Source organism: Halichoeres trimaculatus, unplaced genomic scaffold (genome assembly GCF_033239565.1).
Source record: "Halichoeres trimaculatus isolate MK-OKI-2021-1 unplaced genomic scaffold, fHalTri1.1 fHalTri1_scaffold_1, whole genome shotgun sequence".
Taxonomy (NCBI): Eukaryota; Metazoa; Chordata; class Actinopteri; order Labriformes; family Labridae; genus Halichoeres; species Halichoeres trimaculatus.
Genome location: NW_027437179.1, coordinates 1,573,319 through 1,596,059, shown reverse-complemented (window position 1 = coordinate 1,596,059; position 22,741 = coordinate 1,573,319). Strand labels below are relative to the sequence as shown.

General features: G+C 41.5%; 1 protein-coding gene across 1 annotated transcript in view; it reads left to right on the top strand.

The window, feature by feature from the left end:
- Positions 1-22,741, top strand: part of matn4 (matrilin 4) — a 52,502-nt gene that overhangs the window by 16,746 nt on the left and 13,015 nt on the right. Inside the window, exons 2-8 of the mRNA XM_074676188.1 lie at positions 8,033-8,175; positions 14,828-15,003; positions 15,127-15,285; positions 17,179-17,410; positions 18,834-18,956; positions 19,968-20,090; positions 20,726-20,848. Of these exons, the coding sequence (XP_074532289.1) occupies positions 8,094-8,175; positions 14,828-15,003; positions 15,127-15,285; positions 17,179-17,410; positions 18,834-18,956; positions 19,968-20,090; positions 20,726-20,848 (1,018 nt within the window). The 5' untranslated portion in view covers positions 8,033-8,093. The remainder of the gene's footprint in view (positions 1-8,032; positions 8,176-14,827; positions 15,004-15,126; positions 15,286-17,178; positions 17,411-18,833; positions 18,957-19,967; positions 20,091-20,725; positions 20,849-22,741) is intronic.

Sequence of the window (22,741 nt, the reverse complement as noted above, 5' to 3'; positions counted from 1 at the left end):
ACCTGCTTAAAGGTTTAGTCGTCTAATCTGCACTATTTGTCAAAATCGCTGTATTTCTCCTCTCCATCCACAAGATATCATTACTGACAGCATGCTGAAAAAAAGTCCGGTTTCAATACACAGCCTTGGCTCTGGATTCAGCAGGTAAATACTGTGGCTCGGACCGAGCCACCAAAACGTAACCATTGTGTTCATAAAACCCAAACTACAGTAGCGATCCAAAGATAGAGATACCTTTAAAACAGCTGGAGCTGGCGAGTGTTTCAGCTAAATCTCCTGAAGACAGCGTTCTCCCACTCTGTTGTACATCTGCGGGTCAAGTCTCTTTTAAAGGCAAGCTCAACAACCTGGGCCTTTCTATTGTGGAGCATCGCACGTCTTTGATCAGAAAACATTTATATATCTAAATAATGTATCTTTTGCCACAATACTGCTAAAACTAGTCACACTACTTCTACTTTCAAAGCAATAAATACGGCTTCACATATTATAGCAAACTGACCCTCGAGCATTCGCTGGTCTGGCCCTGCCATGTTGGTCAGCTACGCAGTTTCTATGTTTGTTTCTGTGACGATGTACGTCCATCATTTTTCGGGCGTGGAGCCAGGGGCGGGGTATGAAGGGAGAGGCGGGTCTAAATTTGTTTATCAACAACCTATCCACTCGTTTTCTCTTAGACCGCAGTCTACACCTTTAATGTAGCTGGCTCCACCTGCAAATGCCCAGAGATGTGAATCTCCCCAGAGAGTGGACAAACTCCATCCCAGTCTGTTGTTTACCTTCAAGTTAGATTATCTCTACATATTGAGGTTAAACTAGTTTAACTAATGTGTGCAGTGCTAACATGCTACAACAACCAAAAACTGGCATTACGACATAAATAATTTGTTCAAATTTGCAAAGTGAGTATAGCATTGAACATGTTGCTAATTTGTAGCATTAACTTTTGATTTGCACAATTCTTAAAATTCATGCTGCTAAGTTAGCATCATTGACAGTCATGCAGTTACTGTAACAAAATATTGCTGTTCGCATTCAGCTCCAGTGCATTATTGACAAAAACAGTAAACATAAGAGCTGTAACGGTGATAATAACTGCACAACAGGGGATACTCATAATTTATGGTTTACAGTTTACCTCAGGGAACTGAAAAAGAGCTGTTCTTTTTAATAGTAAAATTCCAGTGACTAGCAGGTGAGATGTAGATCTGTCATAATTCTGATTGTCATCAAGTGCGTGTGTGTGTGTGTGTGTGCGTGCGCATGTGTGTGTGTGTGTGCGTGCATGCAGGCATGTGTGTGAGTGATAACTTCATCTGCACATCACTTTGAAATTCATCTGGTAGTTGTGTTGTTCACCTGAGGAGTCGAGGACTTAAAAGTTCTTTCTTCTGGAAACACAGATGAGTTCTGTGTGTGTGTGTGTGTGTGTGTGTGTGTGTGTGTGTGTGTGTGTGTGTATGTGTGTGTGTGTGTGTGTGTGTGTGTGTGTGCGTGTGTGTGCGTGCGTGCGTGCGTGTGTGTGTGCGTGTGTGTGTGTGTGTGTGTGTGTGTGTGTGTGTGTGTGTGTGTGTGTGTATGTGTGTGTGTGTGTGTGTGTGTGTGTGTGCATGTGCTGTAAAGTGATAATGATGCTGATTACAGGCCCCATGCAGAGGGACATTCCAGCTCTGCCCCATCATAAAACACCCTGCTGCAAACACCTGGATAAGGTGCATGGTAATCCTGTAAATACAAGGCTATGGGTAAACACACGCTCACCAATATCTTTGCGACTGTGTGTGTGTGTCTGTGTGTGTGTGTCTGTGTGTGTGTGTGTCTGTGTGTGTGTGTGTGTGTGTGTGTCTGTCCCTTCAGGCTGTGGGCCAAACAGCAGCAGAATAATGATAAGGAATAATGATAAAGCTGGAGGTGTTTACGTTCAGGGTACATGCTCTGTTTGAGCAAACAGCACCAATCATTCCCTGCTGCAGCCACACGTCAGCTCAACCTGAACTCTCAGAGAAGTTTTACCTGAACAAAAAGTCATGAGGTAAAGTTCAGGAAGTCAAGACAATCTGTGAGGTGGTGTGTGCGAATGCTCTCTCCAGCTCACAGAATTTAATCTCCACAAATGGAAATATGAAGCTAATGAGGAGGTAAAATGATCTGCAGTTCTCTATGTGTCCACCAGAGGCAGTCTCCTATCTTGACGGTGGTTTAATATGGGTTTATGTTGTTGTTCTAAGGTGTTTCCTCAATAATCAGATCCGATTAGTGCTAGCGACGTAGTTTGTGTATATTGTTGCCTCGGGGTCTGTTTCTGTGTTTCTGTTTTTAAGGCCTACAGAGAGGTGTGTAGAATTTGGGTGTCAGAAAAAAATCTTAATGAGTGCATGAGCCAATACTGAGGTAAGACAGTTAAACTTTTTTTTTTTTTAAATTCTAACATGAGTCTTAAATTCCAATCAATCTGTTTCTGAGTCTCTTTATTCTTCATTTTTTAGGCTAGACATTTTTGGGTGTGAACTTGGTCATTGGTTCATTGTACATTTTTTATTTATTCATGTATTCAATTTGTGCAGTTAATAACTCTTTATTTGCTGTTTTTTTTTTAAAGAGGAGACCAGAGTGGTTTATCTCCTACTCTCTGTTTGGACAGTCGAGTGAGTGAAGTGGGTCTGTCATGTTTCATGAACTTCTGTTGGTACACCACAAACATGTCTCTTTACGTTCCCTGTATGAGTGTTATCTGGCTTGTTCACCAGTTAATGTGTCAGCTTCAGGTGTTGACTGTTCAGTTTCGACAGTCACGTTCCTCCCTCTTCCCCAAACACGGGACTTTCTGACTCCAGAAAACCAACATGGCCGCTGTTTCAGACCAAAATATACCCCGGGGTCCAAGTGGCCCAGACTAGATTATACCCTGGGTATACTTTAGCCTGGGCCACTTCATAATCCCCCCCCCAGACCAGATTATAACCCCTATTATTTCAGTAGTGATGATTTTTGCTCTGTGTTAGTGAACATCAAAAGCTAATTGTACAGTGGGTTTCCCATGGTTCAACATAAAATGAAAGTGTTACAGAGATTTCAGTGTAACATTAATGAATGAATGAATGAATGAATGGATTATTTTACACACGTCCAGCCAATAACTTAAATGTACTCAGTCACTATGGTATTACTCATTAATCTGGATACCAAAGGCTAACAGCTGGTAGCGGTTCACACCTGCTGTCCCACACTAACTTTGCAGCTGGGCTGTAGTGGATGCACTGGTTGACTCTGCTGCCTCCCTACATCAGAGTTCCTGGTTTGTGCCAAGTTTTCTTTGTGCGTGCCAGGTGTAGTACGCCTAATTAACCCCTGTCCAAACTATACCTGGACATATTTTGGCCCTGTCCCGATTACACTGTGGGGTATGGCTGACTAGGCCAGACCATACCCTTCCAGGTCAGAAAATAATCCTCTTGAATACAGGGTGTTTGGTGTTAAAGTCTTAGATTCAAATCACTGGGAATGGAAATGAGACAAAAGACCTCTGTTTTTTTGTTCCATTAAATAATAAAAACTACAAAGGTCCAGAGATCTAGACTCGGAGTCAACGGCATCTGACAGTCCTGTTTGGATCTGAAAACAGCCAAACCTTTTGCAGATCAAATCTTAGTTTTCTTTGATCTGAACAAAATCAATTGGGTACTGTTTGATTTTTTAAGTTTGAAGAAAAAGCATTCTTATAAATTGAAAACTGCTTCAAATGAAACTGAGTTCTACTTTATTTGCAATTAGCAGTTATTTTATTGTGACATATGCCTATTCCTTTGAACTGATGACAGTAATTAGCCGAGATGAACATGTTTAACACCACAGTGACTGAGTACATTCAAATAAAAAATCATTCAATTTCCACTTACATGTAGCAAAAGTCATCACTGACGTGCCGTGTGTCTGTGTTACTTCTTGTAGCTGGGTATTTTCAAAAATGAGAATCCCCCCCGTTCATGATTAAAAAAATACATTTGTCCACACGCAGCGGGTAAATCTGCTGGTGAGTGCGGCTCAAAGCATGCCAAACTCATAATGGGAAGTGTTTTCCAGATGTAAAACTCGTGCCAGCCAATCAGAATGACGCCTCCTCGTTCAGCTGTGATATTTGAGAACCGAAAACTCTGTTTACCGGCGTCCACACGAAACCATGAAACTGAGTTTTCCAAAATCTTCACTTTGGCTGACATTTTCAGGAAACTTTGTCTAAAGTGAAGTAAAACTGGGTTTCGTGTGCACGACAGGCGTAAACTTATAAAAATATATGCGGTTTCCCAAGTACCCGACTACATGTGGACATGGCCTCAGAGAGGGTCCTTCAGGGTTCTCCAGGTTTTATCTGTCCTCTTTATCTAGGTCTCAGTCTGATGTCATTTCTGGCTCTCGTCTCTGTCTGCAGATGTTGAAGAGCACAAAGACTCCTTTCTCTCTCTGAGTCTCTTTGTGTCTCTGTTTGTGTCTCTGTTTGTGTCTCTGTTTGTCTCCATGTCTCTGAGACTCTTAGCTTCTTTCAAGTGAACAGCTTTACACCGTAAACCCCGGTAATTTGAGTTTACTTGAAGACTGCTTGTAAACTGGTTATGTTAAAAAACTAAGTCATGAAACATGAAAACTTGATTTAATTTAACTTAACATCTTAAGTAGTCACAAGTAGTATGGAAAATCATTCTACTGAATGTCTTTAATCAAATTAACCTGATGATGATATTTATTTTTGACATAGGCAGTCAGTCTACACCAGGTAGAGCATGGACAGCTGATGGATGCCACAAGGGTCACAGACTGCTGGTTAGGGTTGCCAACTTTGAGGCAGAGAGATACGGGACACCCTCAGCATGGGGTGGTGGTGGGGGTGCTAGTCTCTTGTTACACAGAACAGCGGGTGGAGGTGCTAGTCTCCCGCTACACAGTACAGCGGGCATATACTGGGACTGAGTCACATGTCTGAAAGCACGTAAGCACTGCAGCCACAGGCTGAACTTGTGGCTGCCTACCTGTCAACTGAGCAGTCCTAGTGACTGTAGTGTACAGCTGGCCATGCAGGCAGGCAGCCAGACACACAATGCATGGCGCACAGTAAGGAAAATATATATGGATATTGCTTTTACCTATGCATACGTGACGCACCTCTTTTGGCTCAAATACGGGACGTCCTGGCTAATACACTAATACACATAAACAATAATACGGGACAGTTGGCAACACTACTGCTGGTCCATGCTGTGAGGCACAGACTAACAGTCCGTGCCATGTGGAGTACAGTCAGCTGTGCTACTGCTGCACCTCTAGAAGTAGAGCAGGATCTCATATCTATTGCGTCTCCTCCTCACTCACGGTTACAAAACGCAGTCTCAGAAATTAATTATTTTAAGTTGAGCTTACTTGACAAAAGTTAAACCTACTCAGAAATCATCAGTTCACCAATGAAAACTCAGACATTTGAAAAAATTGAACTTGGTGACAAATTTTAAGTTTTCATAGCTTAAACCAATTGAGTAATTTGAATTTACAGGGGTTTACAGTGTTGGCGTGCAGGTCAGCCAAACATTTAGTACTTCATGCTTTTGGTTTGAACAGACAGCTGCAGTGAGGCAGACGTGCTGGGTCAGGGCTCCTGTTTGAAACCTGTTCCTGGTTCCGCCCACGTGTTTCACATGAGGTAAAGACTTCACTTTAGGAGTCTCCTGATGATCTAGGTCTTTATGTACAGACCATAGAGAACTGTAGACAGAGGCTCTCTGTTCTGCAGCGTTATCCAGACTGCCCCAGAACTGATGGATCTGTTGTTTGGGTCAGGAGCGGAAATAGGGACTTGATAAATCCAATTTGTTACAGGACTTGGTTTTCGTGTGGTGACATTTTTACATAATTCAGTCATGGTGCCTTTTTTGTTGATTCAAAACAAAAACAGAAAACAGAGGATACAATCCAGACTTCATCACCAATCAAATCAGAACAGTCATTCACTGCTGCTTGTACTTAGTCCTTTCTCAGATGTTTTTTTTTCTTTCTTAATTTCATTTCTGGATTCACATCCTGTGTCTGCTGATGGGAACCTTCTGCTGCAAAGTCTTAAAATTAAAAGTTTAGCCGTCCAAAAAGAAGGCAAACGAAAACGGTTAAAAGATATGTGACCTAAATATAATGCAAAGTAAATTTATTAATTAATTAACTTTCATAAATATTATTTTTTAATGCATGAAAGACTGTTTGCCCTAAGTTGGCCTCAAACCTAGGGGGTATTCCACGAAGCTGGCTAAAGAAGGCTGGGCTATCGCCGGTAAGCGTGGCTTGAATAAGCTGCCACTTCAATCTTAGCTGCAACTCGTTCCACTAACGAGGCTCAGCTGATTTTCAGAGACGCTTATTCAAGCCAGGCTGATCTAAGCTGTGGCTAAGCGCGCGTCCGCGGTAGATAAAAAGCCCCGACGTGTCGATTGTCGAAATGACCAAATCATGTCAAAACCGAGAGCGAAGACGTTTCCCTCAGCGGAAAAAAAACTCTTCATGGAGTCGTATGATGACTACAAAGTGAAAATCACATTAAAGGGTGACATGGTGGCAATTAATAAAGCCAGAGACGCTGCTTGTTCAAGAATATCATGCTTATGTGTCAAATCAACACTGACTGTTTCTGCTGAGTTTGATGACCTTTTTCTTCTCACTCTGAAGCTCCTCACACTGCTGTGGCCCAGAGGAGATTGGTCTTGATTAAATTAAAGCTGTTCATATATATAGGCCTATATACTTCATGGGGTGATGTTTCATCAAACACTGACTAAAACAGCAGAAAAAGACATGTAGATGAGATGTCATTTTTTTTTTATTAGAGATGATTCAGCTGTCAGATGAGATGTGTCAGTGATACAGTGCCCTATATTTAAATAAGGAGGAAGACACAAAGTTATGTCACCATGTGGAATCACCTTTACATTATCATCATGATCAGAACGGACCTCCGGTAAAGGAGGGTATTTCTATGGAAAATTGTGGCTGTTGTCACCTTTTATATCATAAGACAATTTGTGCCTTTATTCTGTTATATGTTGACTGTACTTTGAGGGTGACAGAAGAAAGAAAATCAGTTATTTTCAAATATTTACCACAAGTGGGATCGAACCCACGCCGCGAATAAAGCATGGATCACCGTGCATCTGTGCCCTACTCTCTAACCTCTCAGCCACTGACTTTCCCACCTTAAGCAAAGACAGTCTAGTATCTGACATGTCTTGACTAACGGTTATTCCAGTCTAGTATAACTGGGGCGGTTCACCTGTCAAAGGATCACGCAGGTGTCCTAAAGCGATCTCAGGGAGGACGGAAACCTCCCGTGGAGCTGAAGGACAAAAGCTCGCTTGATCTTGATTTTCAGTATGAATATGGACCGTGAAAGCGGAGCCTCACGATCCTTCTGACTTTTTGGGTTTTAAGCAGGTGTCAGAAAAGTTACCAAAAGGTCTCAGTTTATGGTTCTGAACAAAAACATCATCTATTACAGGTATAGATTAATTTAATGTGACACCTGCAGTTCACAAGGCGTCTTTTAGAAGCTTGTCAGACCTTCTCTGGGAAGCAGCTAAGGTAAGCCTGACGTTTAGCCTGACCGGGACCAGGCTAGTCGCACTGGCTAATTTACCATGGTTACCAAGCCACGCTAGCCCTAAGCCTCGTTTGTGGAACCCAACTCTCGCTAAAGTTAGCGCGGCTAACCCAAATAAGCCAGGCTTTGAGCTAAGCCAGCTTCGTGGAATACCCCCCTAGTTTCTACTTTAAAAAAAAACAAACAAAAAAAAAACTTGCATTTAGCAGTGTGAATATCCCATATAAAGCTTTTTTTTTTCTTTTTGAGTCCATCGTCAGATACTTCAAATCTAACCTTAAGTTGGTGATAAGACCTGCTGAGTTCTATTTCTAGCTGAAAGAATGGTAAAAACACAGACATTGTGTACCTAAGTTGCCTCTTTATTTACATTTCTCTCCCCTTATCTTCTGTTGTCCCTTTCAGCTTCTCCAGTTCCTATCTGGTGTCACGGTGAGCGCCTTGTCTGCTGATCGGTATCATCAGGATGAAGATGAGACAACAAAGATCTCTGAGTGGATTTATTCTGCTCAGCCTGGCTGTCCTTGCTAGTGCCAGGCCCAAAGCAGGTAAGTTGGAAGTTTGAAGTCTGGGAGGATGGACCATAAAGAAATAGTAACACCTCAGTAGGAATATTCCTTTAGGGTCGAATGTGGGATTTTTTTTTTTCAATCTAGAGTGAATTTTTGTTTTTGTTGACCTAGTGAGCAGGTTTACAGCAGGGGTGGAGCTGAATTAGGGATGTTTAAGGATAGACATCATATCTAGTTGTTAACAGTTTTTCTCGATTGTTTACACACAATTTTTGGTGCCTGAGACACAATGACCACAACATATAACCAATGCACCAACTCCATGAACCAAGTCTGCTAAACTATAAGCACAATTCCTGCTTTACACTCAGACTGCAGATCTACAACACACTTTTTTCAAAACACTACACACAATTCTTTGAGTTTTGGCACAATTTTCATGAAGTAAACTTCTTGTTTTCACAAAGAACACAATGCCACTCAAACCAGTAAAATGAATATTCCTATTATGCACACTGACTCATCACATGGGTAAACACCTGTCACACAATTTTAACAACTAGCAATCAGAGCTTTAGCATAAAAGGGCAACAGGTGAGTTTCTCTGTTTTGGAACAATGGATGCCAACATTGAAATCAGAGGGAGAGCCAGAGGTGTGAGAATGAGAGGAGGAGGATGTGGAGGACGCAAAGGACGCAAAGGACGCAAAGGACGCAAAGGACGCAGAGGACGAGGAGGACGAGGAAGGATGAGGGCCATAATCTCTGATGAGATCTGGGCCACTTTGGTTGACCATGTGGTGAACCATGGTCTAACAATGAGGGAGGCTGGGCAAAGGGTGCAGCCAAATTTGAGCAGATACACAGTAGCATCCATCTTTCGGACTTTCCAAAATGAAAATAAGAAATGTAATCTTACTAGTATTAGGAAATTGTTGTACTGCAATTCAACACAGTACTCAATGAGTACAGTATTACAGTATTACCAGTGGACTGTTCTGAAGGACTGTAAAACAGTAAAGTGTTTATTTGAGAAATGTATTCCTTCTTTTTATCCCTTCACAATATTTACATTATTTCACTCTCTGTATTTGCAGAGCTGAAAGACGACCATCAAGAGGAGGTTGGGAGCGTCTACTGTATCTAGAACAGGAAAACCAAATTGTGAACATGGTCCTGGAGAATAATGCCATTACATTACGACAAATCCAAAGAAAAGTACGAGAAAACAATGACATTTTTCCAAATGTTGATAGAATAAGTTTATCCACTCTGGACCGTGTCTTGTGAAGAAATTCTCTGAAGATGAAACAAATCTACAGAGTTCCATTTGAACGCAATTCAGACAGAGTCAAAGAACTGTGATATAACTATGTGCAAGTAAGTCCTCTACAATCTTGTAACTGATGCATACCTTGAAAACTGTAAATATTATAAATGTTTTAGTTTTGGAATCATAATGAATGTATTTCACAATAGTGACCACTCCATGTCTATTTCTGATATTATCCTGTGTGTTTCAGAGAGTCCTTGAGCTAGAGGTGGCTGCAGTGGAGCACCAGTTTGTCTTTGTTTATGAGGTTGGATTCAACCTCACAAAAAGACGTAGAAGGGGAAGGAACATCATCTGCCATTTTGTGTTCTGAGTCAAAAACAAAACAAAAATAAAAACAAAAATAAAAACAAAAAAAACAATTCTAAAATATTTTGCAAGAAGTGTCACACTGAACACAACAAGGCCCGAGTCATGATGAATATTACGTAATCACAGTGTTTTAAACTGAGCACATCAGTGTTCAACTGGTTCATATAAATGTTGGTTCATATAGTGGTTAGTGTGTGTCATTTGGAGACAAAACACCATTTTGAGAAGAATAAACACTGTTTTGGATGTAAAGTTTCATTTTGCAGGAGAATTGAGGGGTTTTGAGAAATGTGTGAGTGATTTTTTGATTTGTGTGTAGAGTCCTGAGAATATGAGGCATCCTTTCAGAAAATGTGTGTAAACAATCAAGAAAAACTGTAAAAGTAAAGCCAAAATTCTCTCATAATGGGCACAGACATATTGTGTTTATAGTTAGTGCAGTGGGGATCAGCTGGTAGATGTCCTGCTTCTTCCTTTGACCCAGTGCTGCCCCCTTTAAGAAGTAAAAGAGAAACTACTATTTTTACCCCCCCCCCACCCCCCCCTTTGTAGACTCATTTTGTAGTTTAGTTTAGTGTCCAGAGGGTGAGCAGAGTGTTAGGTGTGAAGCTTAGTTCATGCTTTACATGTCTGCACTGCTCCATGTGAAAGAATGATGTCATTTAAACAGCCTCTCCCCTTGGTCCTTTATAAGTGGAAAATTTCTAATTTATGCAGGAGCTCAGGTTTGACAATATGTCTCCACACATCAACAAACTGGAGCTCCTAAAGTGTGAAGTACAACAATTATGTGATAGAGAATTCCCGGTGTAAAATTGCGGCCACACTCAACAGAGACGAGGAGTTGGTGAAAAAAATGTTGTAGAAAGTGTTAACAACATCTTATACTCCAGTTAAGTGCTGTGTCAGGTGTATTTTTACAAAAGACCACCCTCCTACTAGGAAATACACACACGTTCTCTTGCGCTTGTTCTGTGTATTTCATTTCTGTGCATCACTTGGAAACCATAACCCAGGCCACTCACAGCCCAGTGCTCTGAGACATGTCCTTAACGTGGACATTAGTGAATCCTGGTTATGTCCTACCAGTGCTCATCTACCAGCTACTACAATAATCTGATGCACACAGCGCTGAAGGAGCCTCAATGGTCAACACAGCTGCCAATCATGATGCCACATCCTCCATTTTAACATTACAGTTTTTCTCGATTGTTTACACACATTTTCTGAAAGGATGCCTCATATTCTCAGAACTCTACACACAAATCAAAAAATCACTCACACATTTCTCAAAACCCCTCAATTCTCCTGCAAAATGAAACTTTACATCCAAAACAGTGTTTATTCTTCTCAAAATGGTATTTTGTCTCCAAATGACACACACTAACCACTATATGAACCAACATTTATATGAACCAGTTGAATCCAACCTCATCAATAAAGACTAACTGGTGCTCCACTGCAGCCACCTCTAGCTCAAGGACTCTCTGAAACACACAGGATTATATCAGAAATAGACATGGAGTGGTCACTATTGGGAAATACTTTCATTATGATTCCAAAACTAAAACATTTATAATATTTACAGTTTTCAGGGTATGCATCAGTTACAGGATTGAAGAGGACTTACTTGCACATAGTTATATCGCAGTTCTTTGACTCTATCTGAATTGCGTTCAAATGGAACTCTGTAGATTTGTTTCATCTTCAGAGAATTTCTTCACAAGACACGGTCCAGAGTGGATAAACTTATTCTATCAATATTTGGAAAAATGTCATTGTTTTCTCGTACTTTTCTTTGGATTTGTCGTAATGTAATGGCATTATTCTCCAGGACCATGTTCACAATTTGATTTTCCTGTTCTAGATACAGTAGACGCTCCCCACCTCCTCTTGATGGTCGTCTTTCAGCTCTGCAAATACAGAGAGTGAAATAATGTAAATATTGTGAAGGGATAAAAAGAAGGAATACATTTCTCAAATAAACACTTTACTGTTTTACAGTCCTTCAGAACAGTCCACTGGTAATGCTGTAATACTGTACTCATTGAGTACTGTGTTGAATTGCAGTACAACAATTTCCTAATACTAGTAAGACTAAATTTCTTACCTATTTTCATTTTGGAAAGTCCGAAAGATGGATGCTACTGTGTATCTGCTCAAATTTGGCTGCACCCTTTACCCAGCCTCCCTCATTGTTAGACCATGGTTCACCACATGGTCAACCAAAGTGGCCCCGATCTCATCAGACATTATGGCCCTCATCCTTCCTCGTTCTCCTCATCCTCCGCATCCTCCTCGTCCTCCTCTCATTCTCACACCTCTGGCTCTCCCTCTGATTTCAATGTTGGCATCCATTGTTCCAAAACAGAGAAACTCACCTGTTGCCCTTTTATGCTAAAGCTCTGATTGCTAATTGTAAAATTGTGTGACAGGTGTTTACCCATGTGATGAGTCAGTGTGCATAATAGGAATATTCATTTGACTGTTTTGAGTGGCATTGTGTTCTTTGTGAAAACAAGAAGTTTACTTCATGAAAATTGTGCCAAAACTCAGAGAATTGTGTGTATTGTTTTGAAAAAAGTGTGTTGTAGTTCTGCAGTCTGAGTGTAAAGCAGGAATTGTGCTTATAGTTTAGCAGACTTGGTTCATGGAGTTGGTGCATTGGTTATATGTTGTGGTCATTGTGTCTCAGTCACCAAAAATTGTGTGTAAACAATTGAGAAAAAGTGTAACTGGCTTAAAGGGGAAAAAAAGCATCATAAAAGCATTCTTTAAAAAAGCCTGAACTATTCTTTTAAGTCCTCTTTGTTCAGGGCTGTCTCAGGTCTCAATATCTGAATGTGTTTTACATAGAAGCAGCAGCTGAAGGTTGAGTTATACACGCAGACAGTGAAGCAGACGTATTTATGAGACTACAAAAACAGTCATCGCTCATGTCTGCTTGAAACTAAAGATGAATTCCATAAAACTCCCACAGGCCCACTTCCCCTTACACTCCGTCTCATCTACAACCACTTACAGTGAGAGTTCAACCTCTGTGAAGAAAACCAGGATGTTCATTAATCAGCCGTTTCTGTCTGACTGTTCAAACCACACGAGAACACAGACGGTGCTCATAGCTCAGACATGACACTGTGTGTTCACTGGAGCTTGTTCACAGTGATGCTGGAAGCTTGAAGAGAAAAACAGGAGGTGGAGGAGTGAAGGAGTGAGGACAGGTGGTAAACAATGTGAAAGTAAAAACCAGGGAGCAAAGACTCTGCTGCTGCTGTAATCAGAGCGAAACAGATGTTTGTGCACTCACAGAAGGAAGAGAGAAAATCCTGCAAGTCTTTAAAATCTCCACACAGACATGATTCCAGCTAAGATTTTCTTATTACTGCAAAAACACCTCTTCAATGACCATAAAAGGGCTTGAAACTGCAGGACTGTCTGCTCACAGTAATTACACTGCGGGAAAAGAACGAAGGGAAGTGTCTGAATGAGATATTTAAAGAAGTTCTTACTAAAGCCAAGGTTATTATAGTTTACTAAACTAATAAAATAACAAAAGTGATGAAAAAAAATGTTTATTGATTTAAAAACAGAACAGGGGTTTACAAAAAACAATAACTAACTTAAAATGTATTGATTTTACAAAATCAACTAAAATAAAATTTAATGAAGATTAAATGTTTTTAGTTTTTGTCTTTGTCAATTTGTTTTGTTTGTTGTTGTTTTCCTGCCAGTTTCATGCCAGTTGGCAATCATGTTTCCACACTGTGCGCAGGGCCCTGTTTGGGATTCCTCTGACTCTGACTGTCTCTGATAGGAGCAGGTGCCTCGCAGTTGAAGATAATTAAGTATGATGAACATTGCTTCAGGGTTAAAATCCCATTCATCTCAAAGTCCATTTGAAAAGCTTACACACGGAGGCTAACCCTGCTCACTAGATGAGAAAGTGCATCCAGCCCCCTTCTCCCTCAAACAGAAGCTGATCCCCAGGCGGACAGCATGATGGAGCATGGGACAACCATAGAACAGACAGCTCTGATACAGTTTTCTGGTTTGATGAGGATGGTTGAGGAGTTCCCTGGGTTTCCACCCCAGTGATGATCTTCTTCTAGTTCATGTCAGGCTGTAAAACCTGCAACCTGTTGACTCCTAGTCTGGCACGGCTCATTATGCCCGTTTGTTGTTGTAGGTAAAGACCATCTGGTTTGGACACGCTTTGTTTTATTTTGAAAGTCAATGAGTGTCTTTATATGGTTTCCATTAAACATGGGGATCAATGATCAGGGATAGGTGATCAGGGATCATAGATCGGTGATCGGCCCATCCTTACTTATGAAACTGATCTTATTTACCTTCAGGAAGGTCTGACAGCCAGCTGTTGTTGCTTTTTGCTCTGAGACCTAAAACTCAGGACACTTCATTGTTTTTTTAAGCTAAAACACAAAGATTTTATTGTTTCACAGGTATTGTTCAATGATTTTCAATAAAATAAGATTGGAATACTTAAGGCATGTGCTGTCATTTATAGAAAATAAAAATCGGTATTGACCCAAATCAGTATCGGCAGGTCAGGCTTTTTAAAGATCAGTGATCAGTGATCTGCCAGAAAATTGTGATGGGTGCATCCCTAGTTTCTATGCACGACTTCCTGTCCTGCTTTTTGTAAGAAACTTGTCGCTGCTTTGGCATCCCGCAAAAATGAGAGACTTGGGAATCTGATGAGTCTGGCTCCAACTTGCTGAAGTCGGGACGTAGACATATGGTAACAGGGTCAGTGTGAGTTAACACATTGAAACCTGATCCCGGTCTGTGACAGAGCCGAGATGGACCAGAGAACCATGTTCTTAGTGACGGACTGATTTAAAAAACTTCATAGAGACAGGGAGTGGTTGACCTTCTCCTCTCTCTCAGAAATCTGTTCATGTTGCTGTTTGTTTTCTTCTTTCTTTCTTTCTTTCTTTCTTTCTTTCTTTCTTTCTTTCTTTCTTTCTTTCTTTCTTTCTTTCTTTCTTTCTTTTCTTTTCCCATGATGCTTTTCTTCTTAAGGTCCAGAGCAGAAATGTAAGTCTGGTCCAGTGGATCTGGTCTTCCTCATCGACAGCTCCCGCAGCGTCAGGCCTCATGAGTTTGAAACCATGAGGAAGTTTATGATCGACATCCTGGACACCCTGGACATTGGACTCAACGCCACCAGGGTGGGGGTGGTCCAATACTCCAGCCAGGTACTGCAGGAACATCCAAATTTTTCTCCTGGAATGGCTTTTCTGCTTTGATGAAGATGACTCATGGACTCATTTCGCCATCAGAGTCTCTCAGGGTCTCCTCTCTCCTCCTCATGTCCTCAGGTCCGCAATGAGTTTTCTCTTAAGACCCACCCCACAATGGCCTCCATGGTGAGAGGAATCAATCAGATCATCCCGCTGGCTCAGGGTACCATGACAGGACTCGCCATCAGATACGTGATGAACTCGGCTTTCACTGCAGAGGAGGGAGACCGGCTGAAGGTAACAGCAACTAAACATCCTGTTTACATCTGTTTACTTTGTGTTTAAGTCAGGGATGCAAACAATTAATTGATTATTGATTAATTGTTGAAAAGAAATTACTCGATTAAAATAAATAAATTGCAATTAATCGCATTTTTAACCCGTAATTCCCCGTCAGCCTGCGTGAGGGTGCTTTGCGCCAGACATCCTTGACACACACGCTGGAACACAAGAGAAGCAGACCTCTGACAACAACAACAAGACAAACGAAAAGAAGTGGACTACTTTCATAAAGATCCACCACCACCTCCTTGACTCAAGTCCTGCAGCCTGGTGGAAGGTCTCCAAGAGTGGCAAACCTTGCACCAGAAAAACCTGGCTATACCTGGCACGTCTGTCCTTCTTGAGCGAGTGTTTTCAGCGGCTGGCCTAACTGTGAACAGGCTGCGCACAAGGCTTACTCTCAACCAATGTTTCCCCTACCAGTGTATAGGGGGCGCGGGCCGCCCCCCGGAAGCCGAGTTAATTTTACTTTCCATATAGCACCAGATCACAGTGGAAGTGATTCAGAGTTACCTTTCTCATAAATCAGGTCTATACCCTGTTTTTTTTTATTTGACGGACTAAATAGCCATATCATCTAGTTTGCATTACCTGATGTCAATTGTACATCGTCGCGTTCACATTTCTCCTCATGCTGTTTCGCGCATGGCAAAGTTGCGTCCTCAACTCGTGACGGACACACAAACATGTGTGCACATTAACACACACAGACAAGCACATTCAGTATAGTAAAACCACCACAAGAAACATCTGCCAGTGCCCTCTCTGTAAAGATGCAACACTCACTCTCCTTAAAGTAAAGGAGGATTATAAATGGTGCTAGTAGTCCAATTGTGACACCTTAATTTCTTTTCAGAATGTATTTCATATATGTTATTATATTGCTATATAAGAGACAGTGCACTAATTTATTTTCAAGTAAAAGTCACCTTCACTTTTGTTCTGTTTATCAAAGTACTATTTGAGAAGTGTGTTTTGCTTCTAACAGACAGTGCACTTATTTATTTTCATGTTTCAAGCTGCCTTAAAGAAGCCTGGTCATTGCTTTGTTCCATTTGTGAATGTATTGTTCCCTGCTGTTAGAATTTATTTATTTTTTTTAGGGATTTGATTTGCATTTTCTCTTACGTAGGGAACCTATTGATTCAGAGGGAAAATCAGGTTCTCAGAAAAATTGCGGCTTATCAATTAATTGATCATTGATCGATAAGGTGAAACAGTTATCGATTAATGAATTATCTGATAATTTGCATCCCTAGTTAGAGTGCAAACATTTTGATATTTATCCACCTTAGGGATCTAGGGTACCAAAGCTCGATGTTCAATATGAGCGTGTGCAGATTTTCAAACCTCTACACGGTCATCTGTTGGAGAAATCCCTGAATCTGTCTGGGAACTGATCAAAACACTCTGTTCTAAAAACAGCACCAGATCTTCAGCAGACACGCTGAAATGATCATGGTTTACAACATGCTGGAGGGGCAGGGCCTCAAACACCAAGGTCTAACAAAGCTCCACCCCAAACATACCTCCAGAGGGCTGGCCAATCAGAGGGAAGGTGGTTTAGTGGAGTGGGGGGCCTTAAAGAGACAATGGCTTAAAACAGGGTTCATAAAACGCCAGGGAGAGAAAAATAGGGATTCATTTGAGCCGTAAACCATGTAAAGATAAAGATACTATGAAGGCCCCAGAGGGACAGAATGTATAGGAAAAAAAACAATACTCCTCTTTAAGTTCAAACAACTAAAGCTGAGGCAGTGATGGTGTCTGAATGAATGTTTTCATGTCAGAAGATTAATAATAGTGGTCCTAAAGTCATCTCACGCTCTGAGCGTTCCTGTCCCTCAGGTTCCTAACGTAGCCGTGATCGTGACGGATGGACGTCCTCAGGATCGTGTGGCCGAGGTGGCTGCAGAGGCCAGAGAGAAAGGTATTGAGATCTACGCAGTGGGCGTGGCCAGAGCTGATATGACGTCACTGAGAGCCATGGCATCCCCGCCGTTCGAAGACCATGTCTTCCTGGTGGAGTCCTTTGATCTCATTCATCAGTTTGGACTTCAGTTCCAGGATAAGCTCTGTGGTAAGAAAAAAAAGTTAGCAGGGCAGTCGAAGCTGGATCTGTAAGCGTTTTCAAACAGAACACACACCTTGTTTTATATCTGGATGCTCAAAGTTTCACATGAGGAGAGGAATCTAAATGCACATTAAGTCCACTCACATGGGGATGAAAACAAGAATCCTCATACCCAAACCACATCAAAAACAGATCAGAACCAGATCCAGTTGAACCCCACCTTTAAGAGGGATCTTTCTTCAGGGATTAGACGTTGTATTTTGTTCAGTTCCCGTCTGAAACTTGCAGAGACATTGGAGGCCATGGAAAGATGACTTTTATTTGAAGTCACTCCAGTGTGGTTGAGGTGAAAAGCTGCAGATCATCCAGAGGATTCTGGCTCCGAGCAGCTGGCTCTCTGCAGTCTGAGTCTGACTGTGAATTTAAAGAGATGAAGTTTAGCCTGATGAAGAAATAATCTGCATAGCCATCTGACCTTAAAGAAGGTAATACTTTTCAAAACAAGCTGTTAGGATCTGTAAAGTAGAGATATTTCCTCCTGCTTCTGTTTTTGAAGACCACCAGCTGCTCTAACAGCAGCTGATCAGGCATGAAATCAGATCTCTGCAGTGTCTCACACATGACACAGTGCACGTGTGTGTGTGTGTGTGTGTGTGTGTGTGTGTGTGTGTGTGTGTGTGTGTGTGTGTGTGTGTGTGTGTGTGTGTGTGTGTGTGTGTGTGTGTGTGTGTGTGTGTGTGTGTGTGTATTTAAGTGGATCCCACCCAGGGTTCGAATTACACAGGGGTCTTTGGGGAGCCCCATTTTTTACCATGTGCACCATGACTTTTCAACTCACATGTATGCACATATTTTATTACTCATATGTGGCCAATAACAGGTTAACAGAGAAACAAATTCCACTCTAACTACAGCAGTTGCCTAATTCTGTTGTAAAAAGTTCATATAGGCACCATAGCAGCACTAAATCAATAAAATTACCTCAGGACATCCCTCTGCAACTTATTAAACCATATCATGTCGACTGTTCATATTAATGTGGCAGTGGCAGCTTTCCTGGCTCACAAATCTCTAAATTGCCCCTCACCTAAGTTTTACAAAAATAAAGGGGCAGGCAAGACTTAAACAGCTGATCAAATCCCCCACAAAAGTATGAAGTAATTTAATTCACCAGTGCAAATGTAGTCTCCACTCAGGTGCGGCAGCGTACTGTAACGTCACACACAACAAACAGTGTTATATGTGGTACTGAAACAAGCTCCGATATCAAGCAAGGCTCATGAAAAATCAATTCCATCTCAGTTTGGAAACAGGCACATTACAAATCTGAAAATTTACAGAGCTCCCCCTGAATGCGTCAGCTAATGCTTTCAGGGGAGCGCCTGACCTTCTCCCCCACACTCAAACCCTGATCTTACCTGTGCTGCAGGTGTGGACCTGTGTCTGGAGTCAGACCACGGCTGTGAGCATATCTGTGAGAGCTCCCCGGGCTCCTTCCACTGCCTCTGTCTGCCTGGGTACACCCTGAACCAGGATGGGAAGACGTGTGCAGGTACGGTGTTCTCTACCTCAAGATTGCTTGTTTCCTCAAAAAGGAAGATACTAAAACACACTGAAAGGAAGATACTAAAACACACTGAGTTCCTGAGAAAGCATGAAAGACGCTCTGATCTCAGGAAACCGTCTGAGCTTTTGTCATGAGGGAAACTTTTGGAGCAGACTTGAGACAGGCCAAGCTCAGAGGACGACTCAGACTGATGCAAACCTGACTGCAGTTTTCTCACCAGTTGAGATGTTTTATTCTTATTATTATTATCATTATTCATTGATGAATGAAAAAGAAATGATCAAGAAATTTTCCTCCTAAAGAGCTCACAAAACTTTGTCAAAGTCTTTAATATGTTATCAGGATCATCTAAAGGTTCTCATAAAAATACAAATGCCCTCATTATCTTTCTTGAGTTCTCAGGATCTTAAAATATTTCTTGAGTTAAAAAATATTCCCAGAGACAGTCCCCTCAGAACTTTGCGAAACCTTCAGGGGATCCAAGTTTTTGAGGGGAATTAGCAAAAGTTCCTCAGGATCTTGCCAAACTTTTGGGGTATCACTTAAGTTTCCTGGATCTCGTAAAAGTTTATTCCCTGTCCCATTGGAGCCTCTGTACACCAACAGCAACAGAAGAAACTCACTACCTCAGCTGAGATGAGACAGGATGGTTCCTTAGAGTGGGCCATCACTTGGAAACATAGACGAGGAAGCTAGATGGTCTGGGGCTGATTTTGTCTGCAGTTAAAAGAAGTTGAACATTTGTTTCATGTCTGTTTTCAGCACCGCTCAAAGGAGGTGTAGCCTTTGAGCGTTCAGTTTTTCAGCTCAGGTTTCAGACCCTCAGCTGCCTCCATGAGCTTCACCACACCATTTAGTATCACACAGAGTTTAAACCCCACTCTCTTCCTGCTGAGATACTGAACATCACTTTATGTGGATTCAGTTTCTCCTTTCAAACAGCCAGCCACAAAAACACACTCTCTTAGAGTTCATGTGTGTGTGTGTGTGTTACAGCCATAGACCTGTGTGCTGAGGGGAAACACGACTGTGAGCAGGTCTGCGTCAGCTCGCCCGGCTCCTTCACCTGTGACTGCAACAAAGGGTACACACTAAATGACGACAAGAAGACCTGCACGAGTATGTCTCTACACACACACTCACTCACTCACACACACTTGCATGTACAACCAGTATGACGTCTATGCTCTTTAAAGAAGTGTGTTCTGCTTGAGTTCATGTTCCCTGTGCTGAAATGAATTTTGGGCTCCACCAGCTGATGAGGTTTTCTGCTGCTTCATGAAGCTGAGTGCAGGTCTCATCTATGTTTCTTTACAGAGATCAGCAGCTGTCCAGCCTTTATTAAAGTTATTTTACAGAGATCAGCAGCTGTTCAGCCTTTATTACAGTTTCTTTACAAACATCACCAGCTTAGAGAATTCCCCACCAGATCTTCAGATTTGCTGTCCGTGTCTGGATTGCAGGACAGGATCAGAGATGTGGCTTGTCTATCAAAATTTTCCCAGCTCTCTCTCTCTCTCGCACACACACACACACACACACACCCACACACACACACACCCACACACACACACACACACACACACACACACACACACACACACACACACACACACTCCTTTTTACCACAGAGCCAACAGGCAGAGGTAGAGTGTCCTTTATTTCTTGAATGAGGTCTGATCTGATGAAACATAGATGTCGTCCTGCATGTTTGGCTGCTCTGCTGCTTACGCCTCGCTGCTCTCCCCCCTCAGTGATAGACTTCTGTTCCTTCGGAAACCACAGTTGTGATCATGAGTGCGTGAGCGTGCTCAATGGCTATCACTGCCGCTGTAACCAGGGCTACAGGCTGCTGGACGATGGCAAGACCTGCCAGGGTGAGTAGAGCTGAGCTGAGATAGTCCAGTAAGCACAACTTAAAGTCATTACTTTGTAAAACTGCGTTTTGTAACCGTGTGTGAGGAGGGGACACAGTAGATATGAGGCACAGCTGTACAGCTGTGCAGCAGTGGCACAGGTTCTCTGTGCTCCACATGGCACAGACTATTTGTCTGTGTGTCACCGCATGGACCAGCTGTCTGTGCCCCTTGTGGCATAGATCAGCTGTCTATGCTCCATATGGTGTGGACTGACTGTCTGTGTCAACAATAAATGAATACATCTTTTTACACTTAATTTTTAAATTGGCCAAAATAGCATGACAGTCCAGTCAAACATTTCATTTATTAATATATTAATCATTAGGCACACTACAAAAGTCAATAGCCACAAGACCCTTGTGCCATGGAGCACAGACCACCAGTCGGTGCTGTGGGGCTCAGACAACCTGTGCCCCTGAGGAACAATATGTCAATGTACAGCAGGGTCTCATATCTACGGCCTTCCCCCCTCACTCACAGTTATTAAAGTTATGGAATTAGAGCTGATTTTTGTTGGTACGGTATTCTGTAGCCATGAGTGAGGAGGGGACACTATGGATATGAGACCCAGCTATACCATAAAACGTTATTTAGTTTAGTTGTTCAGATCTGCTTAAATATTTTAATATTACATTTGTTTAATTTATAAGGCACATTTATTGATATTACATCTTTCAGTTTTGAGTAAGGTCAACATATTATGTTTTTAGAGTGATATGCAACAATTTTTAATATTACTTCATATTTTAATTTGTCACAAAAAGCATCAGGTCTATTTGATTAAAGACATTTAGTAGAATGATTTTCCACAATAGCTGTAACTACTTAAGATATTGAGGTAAATTGACTTAAGTTTTCATATTTCATTTCTTAGTTTTTTTAAGGTAACCGGTTTACAAGCATTTTCCAGGTAAACTCAACTTATCCAGGTTTACAGTGTGGTTAATGACATTTCTAAAAGGGTGGACCCTCGAACACCAAGGTTTGCTCATAGCTCCGCCTCCAGATCTCCAGAGATCTGACCAATCAGAGTGAAGAGGGTGTGTGGAGTGGAGAGCCTTGGAGAGACAGCAGCTAAATGTGTTTCAGACAGAGGCTGAAATAAAGGTTTTCTCAAACATCAGTGAGGGAAAAATAGAGATATAAGTGAGCTTTTCATCATCTAAATTCACCACAGAGACTCCAGAGGGACAGAAGAAAGAAACACAATACCCCATCTTTACCTGATAAACCAATTACAGGAGGAACAGGGGAGAAATAAGATGAATAGAGGAAGAGAGAAAAATATATCATATTTGGAAATGAAACAGAAATGATCCTAATTGTCAAATATTTTCATCTGAGGCCATGAATTATGACCACAACCAGCTTCACACATAGTTAATATGAGTGTCCTTGAATAGGACACCCACAACAAGCTGTATTATTTTACTACAACCAAGAGAATATTACATCTTCATATATGAACAACTTCACACAAATTTATTCATGGGATCTGGGCTTCTTTGACTATTATACCTTTTATAGATCACAGCTAGTGGGGAACTTTTGGCCTGTTGTTGCAGACCTAAAGTTTAAATCCAGTCAAGGGTTTAAACCTGTAATGCAGCAGCTTCTGAAAGAAACAAGGAAACAGTAAAATCTGTCTGACTCTTAAATGACACTTTGTGAAATAGAATAAAGCAGTGTTAAACTTGAAGTCATAGTTCTTTTTTGTTGTCATCAGATTATCATAAAACGAGAATCTGGAGACACTTTAACCCCCAACTAAACACACTGCTAAAGGACTTCCTCTGAGGTGTTTCATCAAAAGCACTCTGACAAAAAAACAAGCATGGTGTGTGCATGATG